The sequence below is a fragment of the Siphateles boraxobius genome, unplaced genomic scaffold (assembly GCF_051911475.1).
Source record: "Siphateles boraxobius isolate OS27281-9 unplaced genomic scaffold, OSU_SipBor_1 9, whole genome shotgun sequence".
NCBI lineage: Eukaryota > Metazoa > Chordata > Actinopteri > Cypriniformes > Leuciscidae > Siphateles > Siphateles boraxobius.
Window position 1 is genome coordinate 1,050,848 of NW_027509219.1, and position 19,153 is coordinate 1,070,000.

At 37.5% G+C, this 19,153-nt stretch overlaps 2 protein-coding genes across 3 annotated transcripts in view; both read left to right on the plus strand.

Moving 5' to 3' along the window:
* Positions 1 to 5,437, plus strand: part of chmp7 (charged multivesicular body protein 7) — a 28,313-nt gene extending 22,876 nt beyond the window's left edge. The window contains exons 6-11 of the mRNA XM_077223505.1: positions 605 to 653; positions 751 to 870; positions 2,230 to 2,328; positions 2,445 to 2,502; positions 3,376 to 3,606; positions 5,163 to 5,437. Of these exons, the coding sequence (XP_077079620.1) occupies positions 605 to 653; positions 751 to 870; positions 2,230 to 2,328; positions 2,445 to 2,502; positions 3,376 to 3,606; positions 5,163 to 5,191 (586 nt within the window). The 3' untranslated portion in view covers positions 5,192 to 5,437. The remainder of the gene's footprint in view (positions 1 to 604; positions 654 to 750; positions 871 to 2,229; positions 2,329 to 2,444; positions 2,503 to 3,375; positions 3,607 to 5,162) is intronic.
* A 641-nt stretch (positions 5,438 to 6,078) lies between these two features.
* entpd4 (ectonucleoside triphosphate diphosphohydrolase 4) overlaps positions 6,079 to 19,153 on the plus strand; it is a 14,359-nt gene continuing 1,284 nt past the window's right edge. Inside the window, exons 1-13 of one of the 2 annotated variants that reach the window (XM_077223506.1) lie at positions 6,079 to 6,335; positions 6,791 to 6,967; positions 8,721 to 8,918; positions 9,008 to 9,213; positions 10,202 to 10,352; positions 10,432 to 10,535; positions 11,417 to 11,476; positions 11,583 to 11,737; positions 14,141 to 14,307; positions 15,251 to 15,575; positions 16,882 to 16,967; positions 17,111 to 17,272; positions 18,343 to 19,153. The exon at positions 18,343 to 19,153 is cut by the window's right edge and continues 1,284 nt beyond it. In XM_077223506.1, the coding sequence (XP_077079621.1) occupies positions 6,960 to 6,967; positions 8,721 to 8,918; positions 9,008 to 9,213; positions 10,202 to 10,352; positions 10,432 to 10,535; positions 11,417 to 11,476; positions 11,583 to 11,737; positions 14,141 to 14,307; positions 15,251 to 15,575; positions 16,882 to 16,967; positions 17,111 to 17,272; positions 18,343 to 18,562 (1,842 nt within the window). In that variant the 5' untranslated portion in view covers positions 6,079 to 6,335; positions 6,791 to 6,959 and the 3' untranslated portion in view covers positions 18,563 to 19,153. The remainder of the gene's footprint in view (positions 6,336 to 6,790; positions 6,968 to 8,720; positions 8,919 to 9,007; positions 9,214 to 10,201; positions 10,353 to 10,431; positions 10,536 to 11,416; positions 11,477 to 11,582; positions 11,738 to 14,140; positions 14,308 to 15,250; positions 15,576 to 16,881; positions 16,968 to 17,110; positions 17,273 to 18,342) is intronic. The other variant, XM_077223507.1, reaches the window with a different exon arrangement.

A 19,153-nucleotide genomic window follows, 5' to 3' on the forward strand; every position in this document is an offset into this window, starting at 1 on the left:
CTGAAAAATGGAAAAGTCAGAACAGATGCCTTGATCAAACAGGATCAGGCTATTTTTATGTTTAAGATAAAGCAAACATCAAATCTCAGAGCATTAGCTGTAACATGGAGGTTGCAAGCCTGTGAACAGTGCAGGAAAATTAATACTGGCTTTTGGGTGATAGATAAATAAACATGGGGGGAAAAAATCGATTCATGGCCTTTGAGAATCAATTTTGAATCGACTACATTTTTAAAAACGTGGCACCATTCACTCCCATTATAAAGCTTGGAAGAGCCTGGATATTTTTTAATATAACTCCGATTGTGTTCGGCTGAAAGAAGAAAGTCATATACACCTAGGATGGCTTGAGGGAGAGTAACTTATGGTATAATTTTTATTTTTGGGTGAACTATCCCTTTAAATCATTATGTGGCCTCAGAAGTCTGTGTTTCGATAGGTGCCTTAATGCGCAAACGCTGCCTGCAAAGTCATTACCTGATGGACAAAAGATTAGATGCCTAAGCTTTCGGACGCAGCTGTTATTTCAGTCTGGTGCCGTTTCTGTGGCATGATGGGTAATTACAGTGCAGCTAAACTGCTGTATGTGTTGTCTAACTCGCAGGTGTAAGCAGCAGGCAAAATCACTGCTTAAAGAGGGGAAGAAATCACAGGTATAAGCACACCGTTTTACCCTTTTTGTGTTTAACGCCCTTTTAATGTAATAGGCAAGAAAAGTGTTTAATGAATTCCCACTTTGTCCTGCCACAGGCTCTGAGGTGTTTACGTGGTAGCAAGCGTGTGGAGAAGAAAGCGGACCGTCTGTTTGCTCAGCTCGAGACAGTGAAGGGGATCCTGGACAGAATAGCAAACTCTCAAACCGACCGCCTGGTGAGACACACAAACACACAGATGACACAGTCTGGTGTGAGTGACAGCACATGCTGTTGGCCAACACCAGGGAACGTCACACACACTCCTGCCAGCCAGCTCTGTATTGTACTTTTTTTTTTTGCGAATGCCATATTTTTCTAGTTGCGTTGTGTTTTTTAATCTTCTGAAACGTCCTGCTACTTATATTCCAAAGCGCAAAACATGCACAAAGCACACACACACATTTCAATTTGTAAAGAATGAGAGTTACATGAGTTCAAGTTACGTTGTATTGTGCATTTCTCACACACTGGTGATTTAAGTTTCGCTTTAAATAAATTAGTTAAGGCCTGGTGTTTATAATAAATGTTCTGTTCTGAATACTGTTGAATTTAAAGGATTTGTTGTGGAGTGAGGGGAACTCATATGGAAGTAAAATAATGCCAAATGTTTTTGAAACAAAATAGCATGTTGAATTGCACAACTTGGAAAAAAATAGGCATTGCATTAACCATGCTTGCATTTTAATGCATTGTATTTTTAGGGCTTGCATTTTTATGGGCTGAAATTCAGCATGGTTGAATATTTAAGCTGTGAATATTTCAATTCAAACATTTCATACACATTTTCATTAATAAAAAATTCAATAATCCATATTCACCTTTCATATTTCACTTCCAAAATATTCTAACTGTTTAAAAATACAACCTATAATATTCAACAGGCGGTTTTCGTTCCATTTTATTTCGCTTTGCAAATTCAGTGGTTCAAATTCGACAGTAAATTCAACATCGACGTCCAGGAACTGCAGGAAAAGCAGTAGATTACCGAGCATAATCTTCATCTGCTGTTAGTCATCCTCACCAGCAGGGGGTGCAAGCGTGTGTGGTTGACGAAGACCAGAGCAACAGTTAGAGCATCGACAACAAAAACCCCATAAAAGTAGTCGAGCGGACTCTATTCTAATCTTTGTATTAGAAACTAATTCAAATTTTAGTTATTTTTTCTAAATCTTCCCCTTTATATAAAACTCACATGTCGTATGGACTTTTGATGTTTTTATGTCCTTTTTGGGGCAAGACAGGCGTCACGATCACTATGAACCATCATTGTATGGAAAAGAGCTGCGTGTACTTTCTTCAAAATATCTACTTTTGCTTTTGCTCCACAGAAAAAAAATAACAGCTTATTGGTTAGAGACTCCATTCACACTTTTTGTATATACATTTGTGGATAAATTCAAGTTGTTCACAACAACCTAGCAATAACAAAATAGTTTTGTTGTTGGTGCACACCACAAACGTCACAAGCATGTTCATGATGCTTGTGTTGACGAAGTGCTCTGGCGTGTGTGTGTGTGTGTGTGTGTGTGCGCAGGTGATGCAGGCGTACCAGGCAGGAGTGGCGGCTCTGAGAATCTCTCTGAAGGGTGTGACTGTGGAGCGAGCAGAGAACCTGGTGGATCAGATACAAGAGGTGATGTATGACAAATCTGCATTGTAGCTATGCATGGTTTATGCTATGGTAGATTGAATATAGTTATACATATTTTGAATGAAGGTCTTTATTTTGCATTTATGCTTTTTGCACAGTTATGCGACACTCAGGATGAAGTCAACCAGACTCTTGCCGGTGGAGTGCTGGATTCTGGTATTCAAGTTTCACTTTATGTATTTCACTTTGCTAATGCGTACATTTAAAGCTAAAAAAGGGCCAGATGTATTCTGAATATCAGCCATTTCTGCAGACAATGAGAGCGTTTCATGCGTGCGGAGTTGGGTTGGGAATCGAAAATCGATTCCAATTCTGGAATCAAATAATTGAGGTCAGGAATCGGATACTCGTTATAAAATAAAAATTTTGATTCCCCTTATCAATTCCTTTGTGTGCATTTCAATATAAAAAAATTCAAGCGCGAGACGACTCGCGTGCTGTTTTATGTGCTGCACACACATCCAAAACGTGCGTACAGAAAATGTGATTTTAAACCATTTAAGTTTAACGCTGTTTTCTGCGCTTATTGGATCTGTGTGTGCAACTCTTAAAGTGACAGCAGCCTAACATTCCTGCTGCCGTCTCTATAATAACACTAATCAAACAACAAACGACACAAAGAAAATTCACTCCTTCTTGACTGAATTACTTTAACTATGTTTGTAATGTTATATTAGTTAGGCTAATTTTATATTAGTTAGGCTAGTTCCTTGCGTAAGTGTTCTTTAGCCTGTTGTTTTTTGTTCATGATTTTTAGCTACAATTAAATGTTTTGCAATAAGACTAAATGTGAATAATATCTAAGGATTTTTTTTTTACCTTTAAGGAATCGAAATTAGGAATCAATAAGCAGAATCGTAATCGTTAAAATTCAATTGATACCCTAGTGTTTTAGTATGGGTTTTGCTATGATTGGCATTTGTCCCATACAGGCTTCCACTATTCATTCATCAATGACAATACCGACTGGACTAGTGTCCGTACCATAAAGTTGGCTAAAAGAGTAAATAATTCCTCATGTTCTCACAGGTGAGGATTCAGAGGAGTTGGAGGAGGAGCTGAAGTCATTACTGGAGAACACTATCCTAGATAAGGACGTGCTCCCAGTGGTGCCCACGCACCCTCTCTCTCCTCCCAGGAAAACGGGTATCCCAGATGCGGATTTTATCCGGTCTCTGCCCTGCGTGCCTGATTCCAGCCTGGGCATCACAGATGAGGAGCTGGACAGAGAACTGAGTCGACTCACAGTCTCTGACGCCGGTACTGTACCTTTACGCTCTTCTTTTAGCGCTGTTGTATGCCGGGGACACACTTAACGACTAGCTGAAACATTAAACACACTTTCAGACCGTTTCCAACGACTGCAGCAGATTCCAAACACCGACTGAACACGACTCGCAGTGTTTGGGCATGATCAGTCGTAAGTATCAAATTACATTCATAATCGGCCTTACAGTCGTTAAGTGTGTAACCGGCTTAAGGCAAGCATCACTATTGCTCATACTTGGAGTATTGTTGTCAAAAATATACAATTGTTTTAGATGATTACTGCTTTTCACTAGATTTGTTATGAGAAACGTTTGTACATCTGTTTTGACAGAAACTTAAATGGTTTCCCTGCAGTTTTCTGCCAAAATAAAAGCTTAAGGTTTTAACTCCCGCAAGTGAATATGTTTACACATAATTATTGTAATTTCGCTAAGGCTGTGTAGAGTAAAATAATGAATATACTTATTATGAAATATTCACTTTTTATTTTGCAGTTGTACTACAATATTAATACATTTGTCTCTTAGAAATAACATATTTACACACACACACACACACACACATTTACATAATACACACACACAGCTCTCTCTCTCTCTCTCTATATATATATATATATAGTATATTAAAAAATAAAACCATTATTTAAAATTGTAATAATATTTCATAATTTACTGTTTTGTCTGTATTTTTGATCAAAGAAATGAAGGCTTAATGAGCAGAAGAGACTTCTTTCAAAAAACTTAAACAATAGTAATGCTTCCAAACTTGTGACCGGTACTATACATTATATATACACACACACACATATATACACATACACAGCTGCACTGTAAAAAATAAATGTTAATAATAAGTAAAATAGAGATTAAAAATCTGAGGTCTGAGGAATCTTAGACCATAAAATGTCAGTTGATAAGAAAATGCTTTGATTATGGACAAAAGTACATTAACTTAGAGACTGTTCAAATGTTGTGCTTTTAATGTTGTGGCAATTTTCCCCAATTGAATTAAAAATGTGACTTAATATTGTTATTTTTCAAGGTGAATTTAGAAATTCCCTTTTCGTGACAACATTATATTGGCGTTAGGGATTTGAACAAACCTTAACATGTTCAAATGTTAATAAACATTCAAATGTTTCACAGACACAGAAGCACCACCTTTCTACATGTGGTTTATTATGATGGTGATGTTGATGTACCAGATTTGTGTGTAAAGTGTAGAAACTGGTTGGTTGTTTTACATGTCAATCAAACGCCCCCTTCCTGTCTAATCTTGCAGTTTGTATTGACATCTTCCAGGTCAAGCTTGCGAGATTATCAATCAAACCATCCATTATTGAATAATCTCTTTACCATTGATTCCATCCATTGATTTAGTAACTCGGTTTTGATTTTCATTTTTCATTGAAGTGCATATTTCTAGTTTCAGTTTTTTTTTTGGTTTTGTTATTACCTAAAAATTCAACCCAGTGATCAATCACTGCTCTTTTCCTCACAATAGTCTGTGATTGTAACTTTGAGGTGAATTTCTCCTCTCCGCAGCTCAGAGGAGGATGGAGTCGGCACAGTGAGTGTTTCAGCACAAGCACAAGCTACAGCGGGTTCAACACTGTCCCATAAAGAAAGCCATCAGAGACAGTACAGAACATGTGTGTCCTTACATTGTAATACGTCTTTATGAAGAGCCCTTATTCATGTTTGTAATAGCATGTTTATTTTTGCTTTTTAAAGACCGTTTTAAGAGTGGCCTTCTTGAGTTTGTAAAGTCTGTACAATGTATTATTCTAATAAAACTACAAATTATGATGCCAAATAAACAATATTCTCTGTGCATTTTTTTTTGAGAAGCGAGATGCTCACTTAGATGCGTCTACATTATTATGAATATTTTGTAAAGAATATAGTATATATCTGTTGTTTTTGTAAGTACATAGCCTCATTAAAAAGTTATGAACAATTATAGAAACTAAAGACAATAATTTACACCACTGTTCAAAAGTTTGGGGCTGTTAATATTTACTATATTTTTTATCAAAAATACAGCAAAGGGTAATATTGTGAATATTACTATTTAAGATAATAAAGTCTTTTTTTGATGGCGAATGTGAATCTGATCCTTCAGAAATTATTGTAATATGTTGATTTGGTGCTCAAGATATATGTATTATGTTGACAAAATTATGCTTGATTTTTTTATGGAAACCATGATACACTTTTTCAGATTTGTTTTTTGAATAGAACGTTTAAAAAGAAGCATTTATTTGTAATAGGAATCTTTTGTAGCATCATGCTTGCTAAATAAAAGTATTCTTTTGTTTAATGTTACCAATCCTACACTTTTGAACGGTAGTGTACATTAGTCCTTTCCAACAATATAGTTGTATGATTCTGTCTAAAAGAATATGATTTGAATGACGAATTGGAAACGCAAATGACGTCATGGCAGCAGTGTACACGCAGGCGCAAGTTTCCGGCAACGACGCGCATGCGCACTAACCGTCTTTACTACTGATAGTACTGAACTGTTGCTCGGTAACTACGGGAATTGGAGCCTTTTCTCGGACGAATTTGAACTATCATCAATACCACAGGAATTAAACTGCCATATTTTTGTGTTCACCGAGTGGATTTCAATCCTTGGACTCATGAATTTGTAACGTAAATCTCAGAGGATGGCTGTATTATTGACGCATCCGTCCCAGATGTAGCCGAACGGTGAGAAATTTTTTCCGTTCATACAGATATTTATCTAACTGTTAATCAGAGGATAAACACACCTGCCAGCTTTCAATCACTCCAGTCTGTCTCTCCACAAACTGACCTACTTTTAAGTATCAAATAAACATCCTTTTATCATGGAACTGTTCTCGGCCTGGGAAACGCACAGCTTGTGATTAGACGTTATCTGGGGTTGTGTTTCAAAATCTAGTGAGCTCCCTACCTAGACAGCATTAAGGTTGTGTTCGAATATGGGGGTTCACGGGCGCGTTCTACTGAATACTGTCTACGTAGGCAACTAAGTAGCTTGTAAGTTAAGACATTAGGCCTAATTGTTATCTAGATCTCGAGCTAGACATCTGCACTTCAGTCTGTCTACAAGTGAACTAGTGAACGTCACACTCCTGGCTGTGCTGTTGGTGTTATTTCACTTCCTGATGTGTGTGTGTCAGGACGTGCCACGTCTCCTCAGCACACCTGCACACGCGTGAAAGACCCTGATCATGATGATGATGATGATGATGACTTAAAATATGACGTCATGGAGGAATACACCTGTATAGAGAAGAGGTTGCCGGTAAAGGTTTGATTCGTCCACCTCACCTGTTCATCACTCCAGCGATGGGAAGGCAAGTACAAATATGAAGTCATTTGAGGGAAGGGGTTTGTTTTCTCATATGGGAAAAAGTTGATTTGTGAAATCTTATGTATGTAATGGCAAATAAATCATAACCTTATTGTTATCAATGAAGTTTCTTCTGCTTGACAAACCCTCAAAGTCGAGATGAAATAAGAAAAATAGTTGCTTTTTACTCTGTAAATGCACAATCCTGGTGTTATTGTGAATGATTCATCAGTGTCAAAATAAAAAAATCTTAATTTCTAACAAACGTTTTTAGTTTGTCACTGCACTGACATTAGAACTATGTACATTGAATTAAACAAACAAAAAAAAGTCTTCGTATAATATATGAGGGATGAAATATTTCGCAAGTTCAAGTTTGTCAATCGAATTCACTGTTGACCAACAGAAACCATTGTCAATAGTGTAGCAATGCATGAAGCTAAGCTCACAAAATTTGCTTGGTTTGAAAGCTACTTTTGTGTGAGCTGAGCTTCATGCATTGCTACGCTATTGACAATAGACCTTTCTTGCCTGTGAAATTGTGACCTTGCAACTTTGCTCCTTAAAGTCGGCATGATTCTTCCCTATCGTGGCGTATATATTTGAGTGAAACGGCTTCTCGAGCAAGAACAAATGTAGGGAATGAGTTGATTTTATCCATCAGGAATTGATTGGATGGTTGTGGTTTGCTATTGGTGGATCTCATGTGAGTGACAGGTTGCCCCGCCCTCACGCCAGTAAACACATCATTAGAGAAGAGATGTCTTAAAGAGGGAGAGGTTATTTTGTTTAAAGATAATGAGGGCACATGAATTTAAAAAATAATGATGTGTGTGCTGTTCACGGATAAAAATTTATAATAAATACTGCAATAGTCAATAAAAAACAAGAATTGATCGTTTTGATTTCATGGGGGCTTTAATACATCTTTGTTATTTTATGCATTTTGAGAAAAAGCACTCAATTTAAAAATTTACTCTACCAATTCAGTCCTAGGCAAAGCATGCTGAAAACTAAAAATACACCGTTTTAGTTTTAGTTAATGCAACAAAACTGATTCATGTCATCCAAGCACAAATGGATTAAGTCAACTGTAATTTTACAATTTAAACTGGACTGAACACATGAAATTAAGATGTAATAAAGTGTTCAGCAATTGTTTAAGCTCATTTAAATTAAAAGTTTAGCTAAAAAAAGACAAATTCTGTCATCATTTACATCATGACTTTCATTCATCTTTGGAACACAAATGAAAATATTTTTAATGAAATCTGAGATATTTCGGTCTTTCCTTTTCCATTCACCCAAAACTCTTGACGGTTCAAAATGTTCATAAAAAGGTCATAAAAGAAATGAGCGGTTTAATCCGAGTCTTCTAAATTAAATCTGTTCATCATATTAAGCGAAAGTGTCTTTAAAGGAGACTTGGATTAAACTGCTTTATTCAAATGGATTTCTTTTTTACGATCTCTTTATGAATGTTTTGAAGCGTTAGAGTTTTGCATTAATGGACATTTCATTAAAAATCTTCATTTGTGTTTTTCGAAGAGGAATGAAAGTCTTGTGGGTTTGGAGCGACACGAGAGTGAGTAATTGACAACAGAATTTTCATGTTTGTGTCGACTAACCCTTTAAGTGAATAGAACAAGCAACACAAATCTTTTTTTTCCGCTGCTCGTCTTTCCCAATTTTAACCGAGCTAAAAGGATCCAGTATCCATACTGATGCATTGCTCATCATTATTCTTTCCCCTGCAGGATTAGCATTTCCTGCCTGTTTCCAGCATCCTGGCACTTCAGCCTGTCTCCGGTGGTGCTGCCCCGGTTCCTGCTGCCGTCCTTCAGGCAGTTTCTGCTGCTGGGTCTGCTGGCCGGTGTGACGGGGGTGCTGTACCTGCTGCTGGTCACGGAGAAGGGCCAGTACAGCTGGTTAAGAGAGGACCGGCACCTCCACACGTAAAACACCCATCACTTCTGATCACTTCTCTTACTTCTGTAACGCATCTCTGCCTATCTAATCATCGTGATCAATGTGTCTCATTTAGACGTTTGGGTCGGGTGCCAGACATGGAGGCCACGGACACCAATAACCCCAATCTGAACTACGGGCTGGTGGTGGACTGTGGAAGTAGTGGCTCCCGCGTGTTCGTATACACATGGCCCCGGCACAACGGCAACCTGCACGAACTCCTCGACATCAAGCAGATGCGAGACAAGCACAGGAAGCCTGTAGTGATGAAGATCAAGCCAGGTCAGTGTGGGAATGAATGAATGAAGCAGAATCATGGCCTGGAATGGTCGATATTGATTGATGGCCTGTGCTGATATCTTAGGCCGCATTTACATTACATGCTTCAAGTGACCCAATTCTCCATGTGATGTGGCACAGATCAGATGTGACCCACGAACATGCTAGCAGGAAAAAAGCACATGGATTCCGATATTCTCAGATCGGTTTTAGGCCTCATTCATATGTGGAAATAAATCTGATATGAATCGGACACGTGCATTTGAGTCTGCATTGTAAGCAGACAGATCATATATTCCCTTCATTGCGAGTCGTAGGTCATTGAAAAAGCAACGGCAGCAAATGACGTCAACTCGGGTGGACGGCAACCATAGCAATTAAATGAGCCCCGCCTCCACTCACTCACTCACTCACTCACTCAGCTCAGAGATCCACTCGTTGACGATCACACGTTGTAACGTTGATCTGATTGGTTACAAGGTAGTTTGTGACGTCAGAAACACCAGCGATTTCAAACCGTGTTTTTGAGACTGTCTTTGGTTCACTGCAGTTTTAAGGAGAAAATACACAGCAATGCTGTCGACTTATGAATTTACACATGATTTGTCTTAAAGCATATTAAAAACACCACATAGACATAAAAACAACATTAAAAGCTGGATTTTCACCTCAGGGTGGACTTTAAGTTGTGTCTTTTTTAATGTATGTTTGAATTAATCCGTCACTATTTAAATGTTTATATTCCAGAAATGAATTGAAGTAGAAACATAATTACATCATAAAAGTATTATTATAAAACTGCCTTATGTGCAATTAAATGTTTTTAAACAAATCAGTTTTATTTGAGGATTAATTTTAACTTTTAATATTATAGTATTGAACCGACTGACGTGGTTCCCTGTATGGTTTACAGCTTTATTTTTATCTTTGAGAAAAAAATAAAATGCCTGATTTATAGCCAAATTAATAAATGATCAAATGATCTGTTCAGGTATCTCTGAGTATGCATCCACACCAGACAAGGCCAGCGACTACATCAGCCCTCTGTTGAGCTTTGCTGCTCAGCACATCCCTAAAAACAAGCACCAGGAAACGCCTCTCTACATCCTGTGCACTGCGGGAATGAGAGTCCTGCCTGAAAGGTGACCAGTCACACACGCACATTAGATGCATGCTGTGGGAAAGCCACCATATGTGCTAAGAGATTGTGTTTGTTTGCAGTCAACAGGAGGCCCTGCTGGAGGATTTGCGGACTGACATCCCTGTGAATTTCAACTTCTTGTTCTCCGACTCGCATGTGGAAGTTATCTCAGGCAAACAGGAAGGTAAGAACAAATTCTGAACCTTTCTAGACCATCACTGGAGTCATCAGGTCATCAGTTCGTCAATGCAAGGGTTAATTCAAATGTTGAACAAATCTACACTACTGTTTAACAGTTTGAGTGAGTCAGGAACGTTTTAAATTTTTTTTTATCTTGTGCTCACTAAGGCTGTGTTTATTTGATCAAAAATACAGTAAAAATAGTAATATTGTGAAATATTATTATTACAATGTAAAATAAATGCTTTATATTTTAATTTGTAATTTATTCCTGTGTTCAAAGCTGAATTTTCAGCATCATTACTCCAGTCTTCAGTGTCACATGATCCTTCAGAAATCATTCTGATATGATGATTTGCTGCTCAAGAAACATTTCTGATTATTATCAGTGTTGAAAACAGTTGTGCTGCTTCAGATTTTCATGGATTTTTTGATACTTTAATTTAATTTAATGCTTTATATAATAAATCAATACATCAATGGCGGTGGTGATGGCGCAGTGGATAAGACACATGCCTTTGGTGTGAGAGACCCGGGTTCGAATCCACTGTGAGACACCAATGTGTCCCTGAGCAAGACACTCAACCCCTAGTTGCTCCAGAGGCGTGCGACCTCTGACATATATAGCATTTGTAAGTCGCTTTGGATAAAAGCGTCAGCTAAATGAATAAATGTAAATGTATTACAGTGCTCGTAGCTAAAGCTAATTTGCAACACTTGTCCCTAGAAGGGCTTTCATAAATACAATTATTTTATAAATGTCTTACATCCTTGCTGAATAAATGTATTTCTTTGGGGGGGGAAAATCGTGCTGACCGCATTTTTTGTGCTGTGTGAAAATCTGAATTCTGTGGAATTGTATTCATTTATTTTCTATTTTTGCAGGAGTATATGCATGGATAGGTATCAACTTTGTTCTGGGACGATTCAATCATGTTGAGGATGGTAAGAGATATTGTGTAATTTTCTTCTGTAATTTTAAACGCCCTACAGAAGAATTATTTTTTCAGCTACACTTCTCTTTTTTCTATTTTCTTGACTTGTGTCTCAGAACATGAGGCAGTGGTGGAGGTGCAGGTTCCCGGCAGTGACCAGCAGGAGACGCTGGTGCGCAAGCGTACCGCTGGCGTGTTGGACATGGGCGGCGTCTCCACTCAAATCGCATACGAAGTGCCCAAAACTGTAAGCTTTGCTTCTCCACAACAGGTTATTATACAATTTCCCGTATATTTGAAAGCTTAAAGTTTGGCTTTGTCATTCTCATTCTCTCATTCTTGTTCTCCTGGTACTCTGTGGTCCTTGGCCCAGTGCAGTACAAGGCCATGGTGAATTTGCTGAACTGATGCCTTGGACTGAGATAAGCTTGCAGCATGCAATATAGCAGCATGGTGCTAACGCTCTGAGACCGATACTAACCGCTCCTCAGCAGTCATTTCTTAAAGAGACCATATTCAGCACTTTTGTAATATATTAGATTTTTTTCCCCTTCACTAAGCCCACCTGTAATATTAGTCAAGGTTTCTCATGGCAAAAATGTAATAATTAATAAAAAAAAATTTTTTTTTGTTCATAACACTCTCATAGAAACTTATACAAGGTTGCTAATTCGTAGAATCTCATTCCGAGTCATTTGTTTTAATCGCATTTGGATTTAGGGATGGACCTTACTGTTTAGTTTTTTTTTTGTTTAGTTTTTTTAATTGTGAGTTTATGGCTAATTCATATGAATTCGTAGGATCGTGTTCGGAGTCATTCGGACTCACTCGCAGGATCGCGCGTTCGGACTCACTCTCGGGACCGCGCTCGGAGTCACTCGCGGGACCGCGCTCGGAGTCACTCGCGGGACCGCGCTCGGAGTCACTCGCGGGACCGCGCTCGGAGTCACTCGCGGGACCGCGCTCGGAGTCACTCGCAGTTTTTGTGTATTTTGTGTAAAATTGTGTATTTTGCACAATAGCATTTGGAGTTTGATCTGCTTACGTCATACCGAGGATTAGGTTAAGGGAAGGACTTACGTGCTTTTTTTTTTTCTTCCTTTTTTCTAAAAATTGTGAATGTATGCTAATTCATATGAATTCGTTGGATCCCATTAGGAGTAATTCGTACAATCTGCTGCTTGTGGCTCAATGAGGTTAGGTTTGTGCAAAACAAATCAATTTTTTTTTCAAATATTTACATTTTCTCTTCATCGGATTATTTTATTTCAAATGGCCATTTCTTACCTCTCTATGCCTCTCATAATTAATCTGGCTGTTTTTCCTATTGTACCTTTTTTAGACACTATGTATATGACACCTTTTTTAGACACTATGAGTTTCATAGTTTAATATTAGACTTCAATTGTGTGTGTGCGCATGCCATTAGGGTGTTTTTGACCTATATTTGACCCATTCTCAGCACAAATCCCAATGGTCTGTAATGTGATCTAACAGGATGCCTGCTGCTGGAATCAAATGCAATCAGAATGAAGTGTTCAAATGTTTTCCTTGTGTCCTGCAGTATTTTTCTGCAGCTGAATTAGAGCTTATGAGCTATTAAAGCAATGTTCTCAGATCAGCACGTTTGAAGCTCCATGGACGTCACCTGTGCTGTCGATTACCACTCAATATGATCATAATCTTTGTACATACAACAACAACATTTTTTACAGTAATGCACTTACAATGAAAGTCTATGGGTCAAGACACTACTGTTTAAAGTTTGCGGTCTGTAAGATTTTTTAAGAATGTTTTTTAAAGAAGTCGCATGTTCACCAAGACTACATTTGTTTGATCAAAAACACAATAAAAACAGTAATATTGTGAAATATTATTACAATTTAAAATAACTTTATTTTAACTTTCCATTTGAATATACAGTATTTAAAATATGTAATTTATTCCTGTGATCAAAGCTGAATTTTTAGCATCATTATTATTCCAGTCTTCAGCGTCACATGATCCTTCAGAAATCATTATAATATGATGAAAAAAAACATTTATGATTATTATCAATGTTGAAAACTGTTGTGATGCTTATTTTTTGGAAACTGTAATACATTTTATTTTCAGTGTTCTTTTAATAAAAAGTAAAAATAAAATTATAATTTGTTTGTAACTCTATAAAAAATTGTCACTTTAGATCAATTTAACGTCCTTGCTGCATAAGGACAGAGTATTGATTATCCTGCAACGAACAAATTACTGACCCCAAACTTTTGAATCAAAGACACTGCACTGAACCTCTTTCGGACTGAAACATGACACTAGTTTTATAAGATTATATAGTAACTTCCATGCAAATCCCTCCACTGGAGCCCCATAGACTACCATTGTAAGTGCATTCATGTACATTTTCTGTTTTACAAGGATGAGTTCATTATTTTCTGTGGTAATTCACATGCCACAGATGCTTTTGATAGAGCTCCACTTGTTCTGAACCCCGAACATTCTTTTAAATGTCTTCATGCAAATATGATGCTGCTTTTCACTTCACTTGCTTTGCTGCCTTTGCGTTTAAAGAAATGTGCAATTCAGCCACTATTCAGAGCAGATCTGTATTTGTAGAAGAAGCAACCTCTGTTAACATCTGTTTTCCACAGCTGTCTTATATTTCTCTCTGTGCTACCAGGAAGAGATAGCCAAGAATTTGCTGGCGGAGTTTAACCTGGGCTGCGACGCTCACAGAACGGAACACGTGTACCGTGTTTACGTCTCAACTTTTTTGGGTTTCGGAGGAAACGCGGCCCGCCAGAAATATGAGGAAAACCTCATCAGCAACACACAAATCCAAAACAAGTATGATCATTTTTTAAATTATTATTCAAGCTAGATGATATCACTACTGTTCAAAAGTTTGGAGGTCGGTACAATTTTTTTATGTATTATTTAAAAAAAGAAAATAAATTAATATTCACCAATGATGCAAAAGTGGCATTAAAGAAGTTTAGAATAGATGTTACAAAAGATTTAAATTTCAAATAAATGCTGTTCTTTTGAACTTTCTATTCATCAAAGAAGTCACCATTTCCACAAAAAAAGTTTAATCATTGATAATAATCAGAAATGTTTATTGAGCATCAAATCCTCATATTAAAATGATCATGTGACTCTGAAGACTGGGGTAATGATGCTGAAAATTCAGCTTTGATCACAGGAATAAATTATATTTTACAATTTATTCACATAGACATTTTTTTTTATTATTGTAATAATATTTCACAATATTACTATTTTTGGATCAAATAAATCCATCCTTGGTGAGCAGAAAGACACTTCTTTTAAAAACATTAAAACAATCTTACCAGCCTCAAACTTTTGAATGGAAGTGTAGTTAAAATTATAACTTTTTTTTAGACTATTGATGCTATTCAATATCCTATCTAGTTATATAGCTTGCTGGGCATGTTATTTTTCACACTCATCCAACAAATGATCACAAGGAACATCATTTCATATTTTTAAATGTACTAAATGATATATATCAGTAAACTGAAATATTATCTACTTTTTTTCTTAATCTATATTACAGTATCTGTAAATATTAAGTTAAAACAAAAACAATTATCAGTTTGGAACCATTAACATAACAGGTTAAAACATCTTTCATTAAGTCTAACTAGTCATAGGAATCTCAACCGTATTCATGATGATGGATAATTGTGTGCATATACATTGTGAGCATTTGATCTGTCACCCAACATTTCTTTCGAATTGTCCCATTGCTCTCCACCGTCTCCAGGCTCCTGGGTCAGCATCAGGGAGAGGGTTCAGACTCGCCCATCCTCGACCCCTGCCTGCCAGCTGACCTGCAGGATGAGCTGGGTCCTCAGGACCAGAGGGTGCACGTGCGTGGCACAGGAGACTTCGAGCGCTGCCGTCTGCTGCTCCAGCCGTTCCTCAACCGCACCAATGACACCAACACATCGCTTAACGGAGTCTACCAGCCGCCCATCGACTTCCCCAACAGCCAGTTCTACGGCTTCTCTGAGTTTTACTACTGTACTGAAGATGTGCTGCGCATGGGAGGTGTCTACAACTCCACCAAATACTCCAATGCTGCTAAGGTACACTGACGCCCTGGAACGCTAGGCTAAATGAGGAATTTTACAGAATGTTCACCAGGTTCTTTTTCCATAGAATTAAAGGGATAGTTTTTGACCTTTCTGTCACCCACCTATTCTGTCATCATTTACTCACAGGTTTAGAACAACTTGAGCGTATGAGTTTCTTTGTTCTGTTGAACACAAAGGAAGTTTCAGTTTCTGGTCCCCATTGACTTTCATACAATGGAAGTCATCAAATGTTTGGTTACCACATTCTTCAAAATATCTCCTTTTCTGTTCAACATCCCTTTACTATAAACCAAACCTTTAAAGCACAATGTGACTGTCAAGCTCCAAAAAGGGCAGTCTGCTTCTGTTGAATGAAAGTGTGAACATGCTTTAAAAATTCTCTTTTTAAAAAAATTAAAAAAGTTTTATCATTTTTACATTAATAAGCTTGTAAATGACAATGTGAAACTAAAACCAGTAGGTGGCGGCAAGTCACTGTTAATGAGCGAATCATTGAGTCATTCATTTAACTGATACGTTCAAACGGCTGATAATTTCACGAGTCATTGAATCATTACTTCAACCGTTTCGTTTAAATGGACTGATTCATTCAGTAATGGAACACCGCTGTGTGTTCGTCAGAGACAAACTATTTTTGTCGGTGAAATAGAGCAATATTGTGTCTAAAAGTCTATTAATGTTGACTTCTTGTTTATTAAACTGTTGTATAAAATCTATATCGCATTTGCAATCGTGCTGATATTTGGGTGAAAAGGGCACTCTTTGTGTGATTGCTCAACTATATTATATGATATAAATATAGCCTGAAAGGCAATACTCAACACGGGGGCATTTTGTACTCGATTTTAATAGAGTAAATCACGCAGTGAGAGCTAATCTGAAAAGGCTACATCACGCAGTGTTTGCACTCTCTAGGCCGGTTTTTGTTTGGTGTTTGCAAAGCGAGAGAGATTCTCGATAATGTCAGATTTCACATCTCTAAAACAACAATTATTGTAGACGATAATATCACACCTCCCTTAGAAGAAAGACATTTTTGTCACAGCAAGCGTTTCCACGATCCCAGTGGGTAAAATTAAGTTTCAAGATTATACTCTTGCTATTTTTTTTTTAAGTCTGCATGAAACAGAAGTTGCAAAAGTCTTTTCTTCCCTATTGTAATGTATATCCAAGTTGAAACAGCTTCTCGAGCAAGAAAACATGATTTTGTCCATCAGGGACTTTAAACTCGGGGAGTAAAATGAGTTGCCCATGCTGTTTGTTTTTAAAGTTATTGACCTGATCCATTTAATTTCAGAGTTACTGTGCCACCCAGTGGAAAACTTTGAAAGAGCGGTTTGATCGAGGTCTTTACGCCTCACATGCTGACCAGCATAGACTGAAGTAAGTTTAAAATACAAAACCTTTATCCAGACGGTACTTACACATTCACCTTTATTCTGCTGAGAAAACATCGGTAATATGTACATCATTTCAGTGATCAGTTTGGAAAAAGGTATAAATGTGTCGCTCCTGTCTTCCTGCAGGTATCAGTGCTTCAAGTCTGCGTGGATGTACGAGGTGCTCCACTCAGGTTTCGCGTTTCCAGCGGCGTACGAGAACCTCAGGACGGCTCTGCTGGTGTATGACAAAGAAGTGCAGTGGACACTAGGAGCCATTTTGTACCGCACACGTTTTCTACCTCTAAGGTACAATATTTTCCCCTAGATGACTTTAGATTTACCTTTTATATATATTAATATGAGGGAAACATTATAGATATGAGGTAAGAACAAAAATATTTGGTAAAAAATCCAACTACAGCTACATGTTTTTTTTTTTTTTTGTGTGCAAAAAATGCATAGAAAAACAGGACCCTAGGCCGGACATCACTTTTGGCTTCGACTCGACTTGTTTTGAGTCGTCTTTTCTTTTTGAAACCAAAAGAATTGTAATTTTGTATACAGAATAACTGTTCAAAACTGCAATGTTTTTTTTTCTTTTATTCAGCAAGCATGCATTAAATGTAACAGTAAAGAATATTTATATAATATTTCAAATAAATGTTGACTTTTTGAATCCTAAAAAAAAAATCTATCACAGTTTCCACAAAAATATTAAGCAGGACAACTGTTTTCAACACTGATAATAATCAGAAATGTGTCTTGAGCAGCAAGTCAGCATGTTAGAATGATTTCTGAAGGATCATGTGACAAGACTGGAGTAATGCTGATGAAAATATATTCACATAGAAAACAGTTCTTTTAAATTATATCCAAAGTCCAAAAAAAATTAATATATATTTTTTTTTTACTTTTCAGTATTTTCTGCAACATCAGCTATTAAAATTATAGTATATATATTAAAATAATAGCTAACAGAATTCGTAAACATAAAATGTGTATGGGTTTATAACCCCCTTGCCCTGTAAATGAGCATCTTCCAACTGTCTTTTTTCCTGAAGTGGCGTTTTGCTAATATGAGCGTCTCGGAGACAGAAATGTAATGTTAGCTTTTAGCCACTTAAATAATATTGCATGCAGTTGTTTTAAAATCTTTTTTCTTCATGATTTTATTGCACATTTTATAGAGCCATAAAGAGGTAACCTTTTCAACAAAATTCAACAATTAAAAGTTAACCTTTTGTATTACTACTGACCATATTTACACACACACACAAAAAAGGAGAAACATTAAAATTTTGTGTAGATCTGATTAAATGACGCATAGATTTAGTTTTGCTAATGTCGTGACACGTTTTCTTGTCTGGTTTGTTCAGGGACATCCAGCAGGAGAGTCTGAAGGGCACTCACTCTCGCTGGCATCACAGCTTCTCCTTCATGAATAACCACTATCTGTTCCTGGCCTGTTTTCTCGTGGTGGTTTTGTCCATCCTCCTTTACCTGCTCCGTCTGAGACGCATACACAGCCGCTCCACACTCCACGTCCAGTGGCTGGAAGAGGGCCTGGGGTCACCTGACCTCTCTGTGCCCCTATAGGGCCTGGAACCGGTCCGTCAAACCACTGGCCAATCACTGGAGGAGGAGACGCACCTCTCCTACAATCATCATGTTGCCCTCCCATTGGCCAGTTTTGCATTTTCCCAAAATGATGTCACTTTCAGCCACGTCCAGTGAAGGTTTACTGTAATGTGAAGACTGCAGCTCCAGGACTGAATCTGATCAGCAGTCATGTTTAGTTGTTTATTTATTGTCTGGGAACGCGGAGGCTGCCTTTTTGGATTTTCAATGTCACTATCAATGTGAAAGAGGTCAGGGGCATCGAGTATGTGGCGTATATACTGAACGTGTCCCCAGTTTGGTTTTATATTCATCACCGTTTAGACAAGAATCTGCCGGCTGCTGCCTCAACTCAAGACTGTACGCGTAATTCAACATTTATTAAATGATTTGGTTGTGCCAAAGAGAAACGGATCGAGGTTCATTTTAAAGGACGCATTTTAGACACTGAAGTTGGCCTGCTTTGATATCACGATAGAAAGCTAAATCGTCTTGAAATCCCTTTAGAATGTAAAAAAAAAAAACAGGCACATTTAGGAAGTACTAAGTTTTGGTCACCCTTTTTTTCTA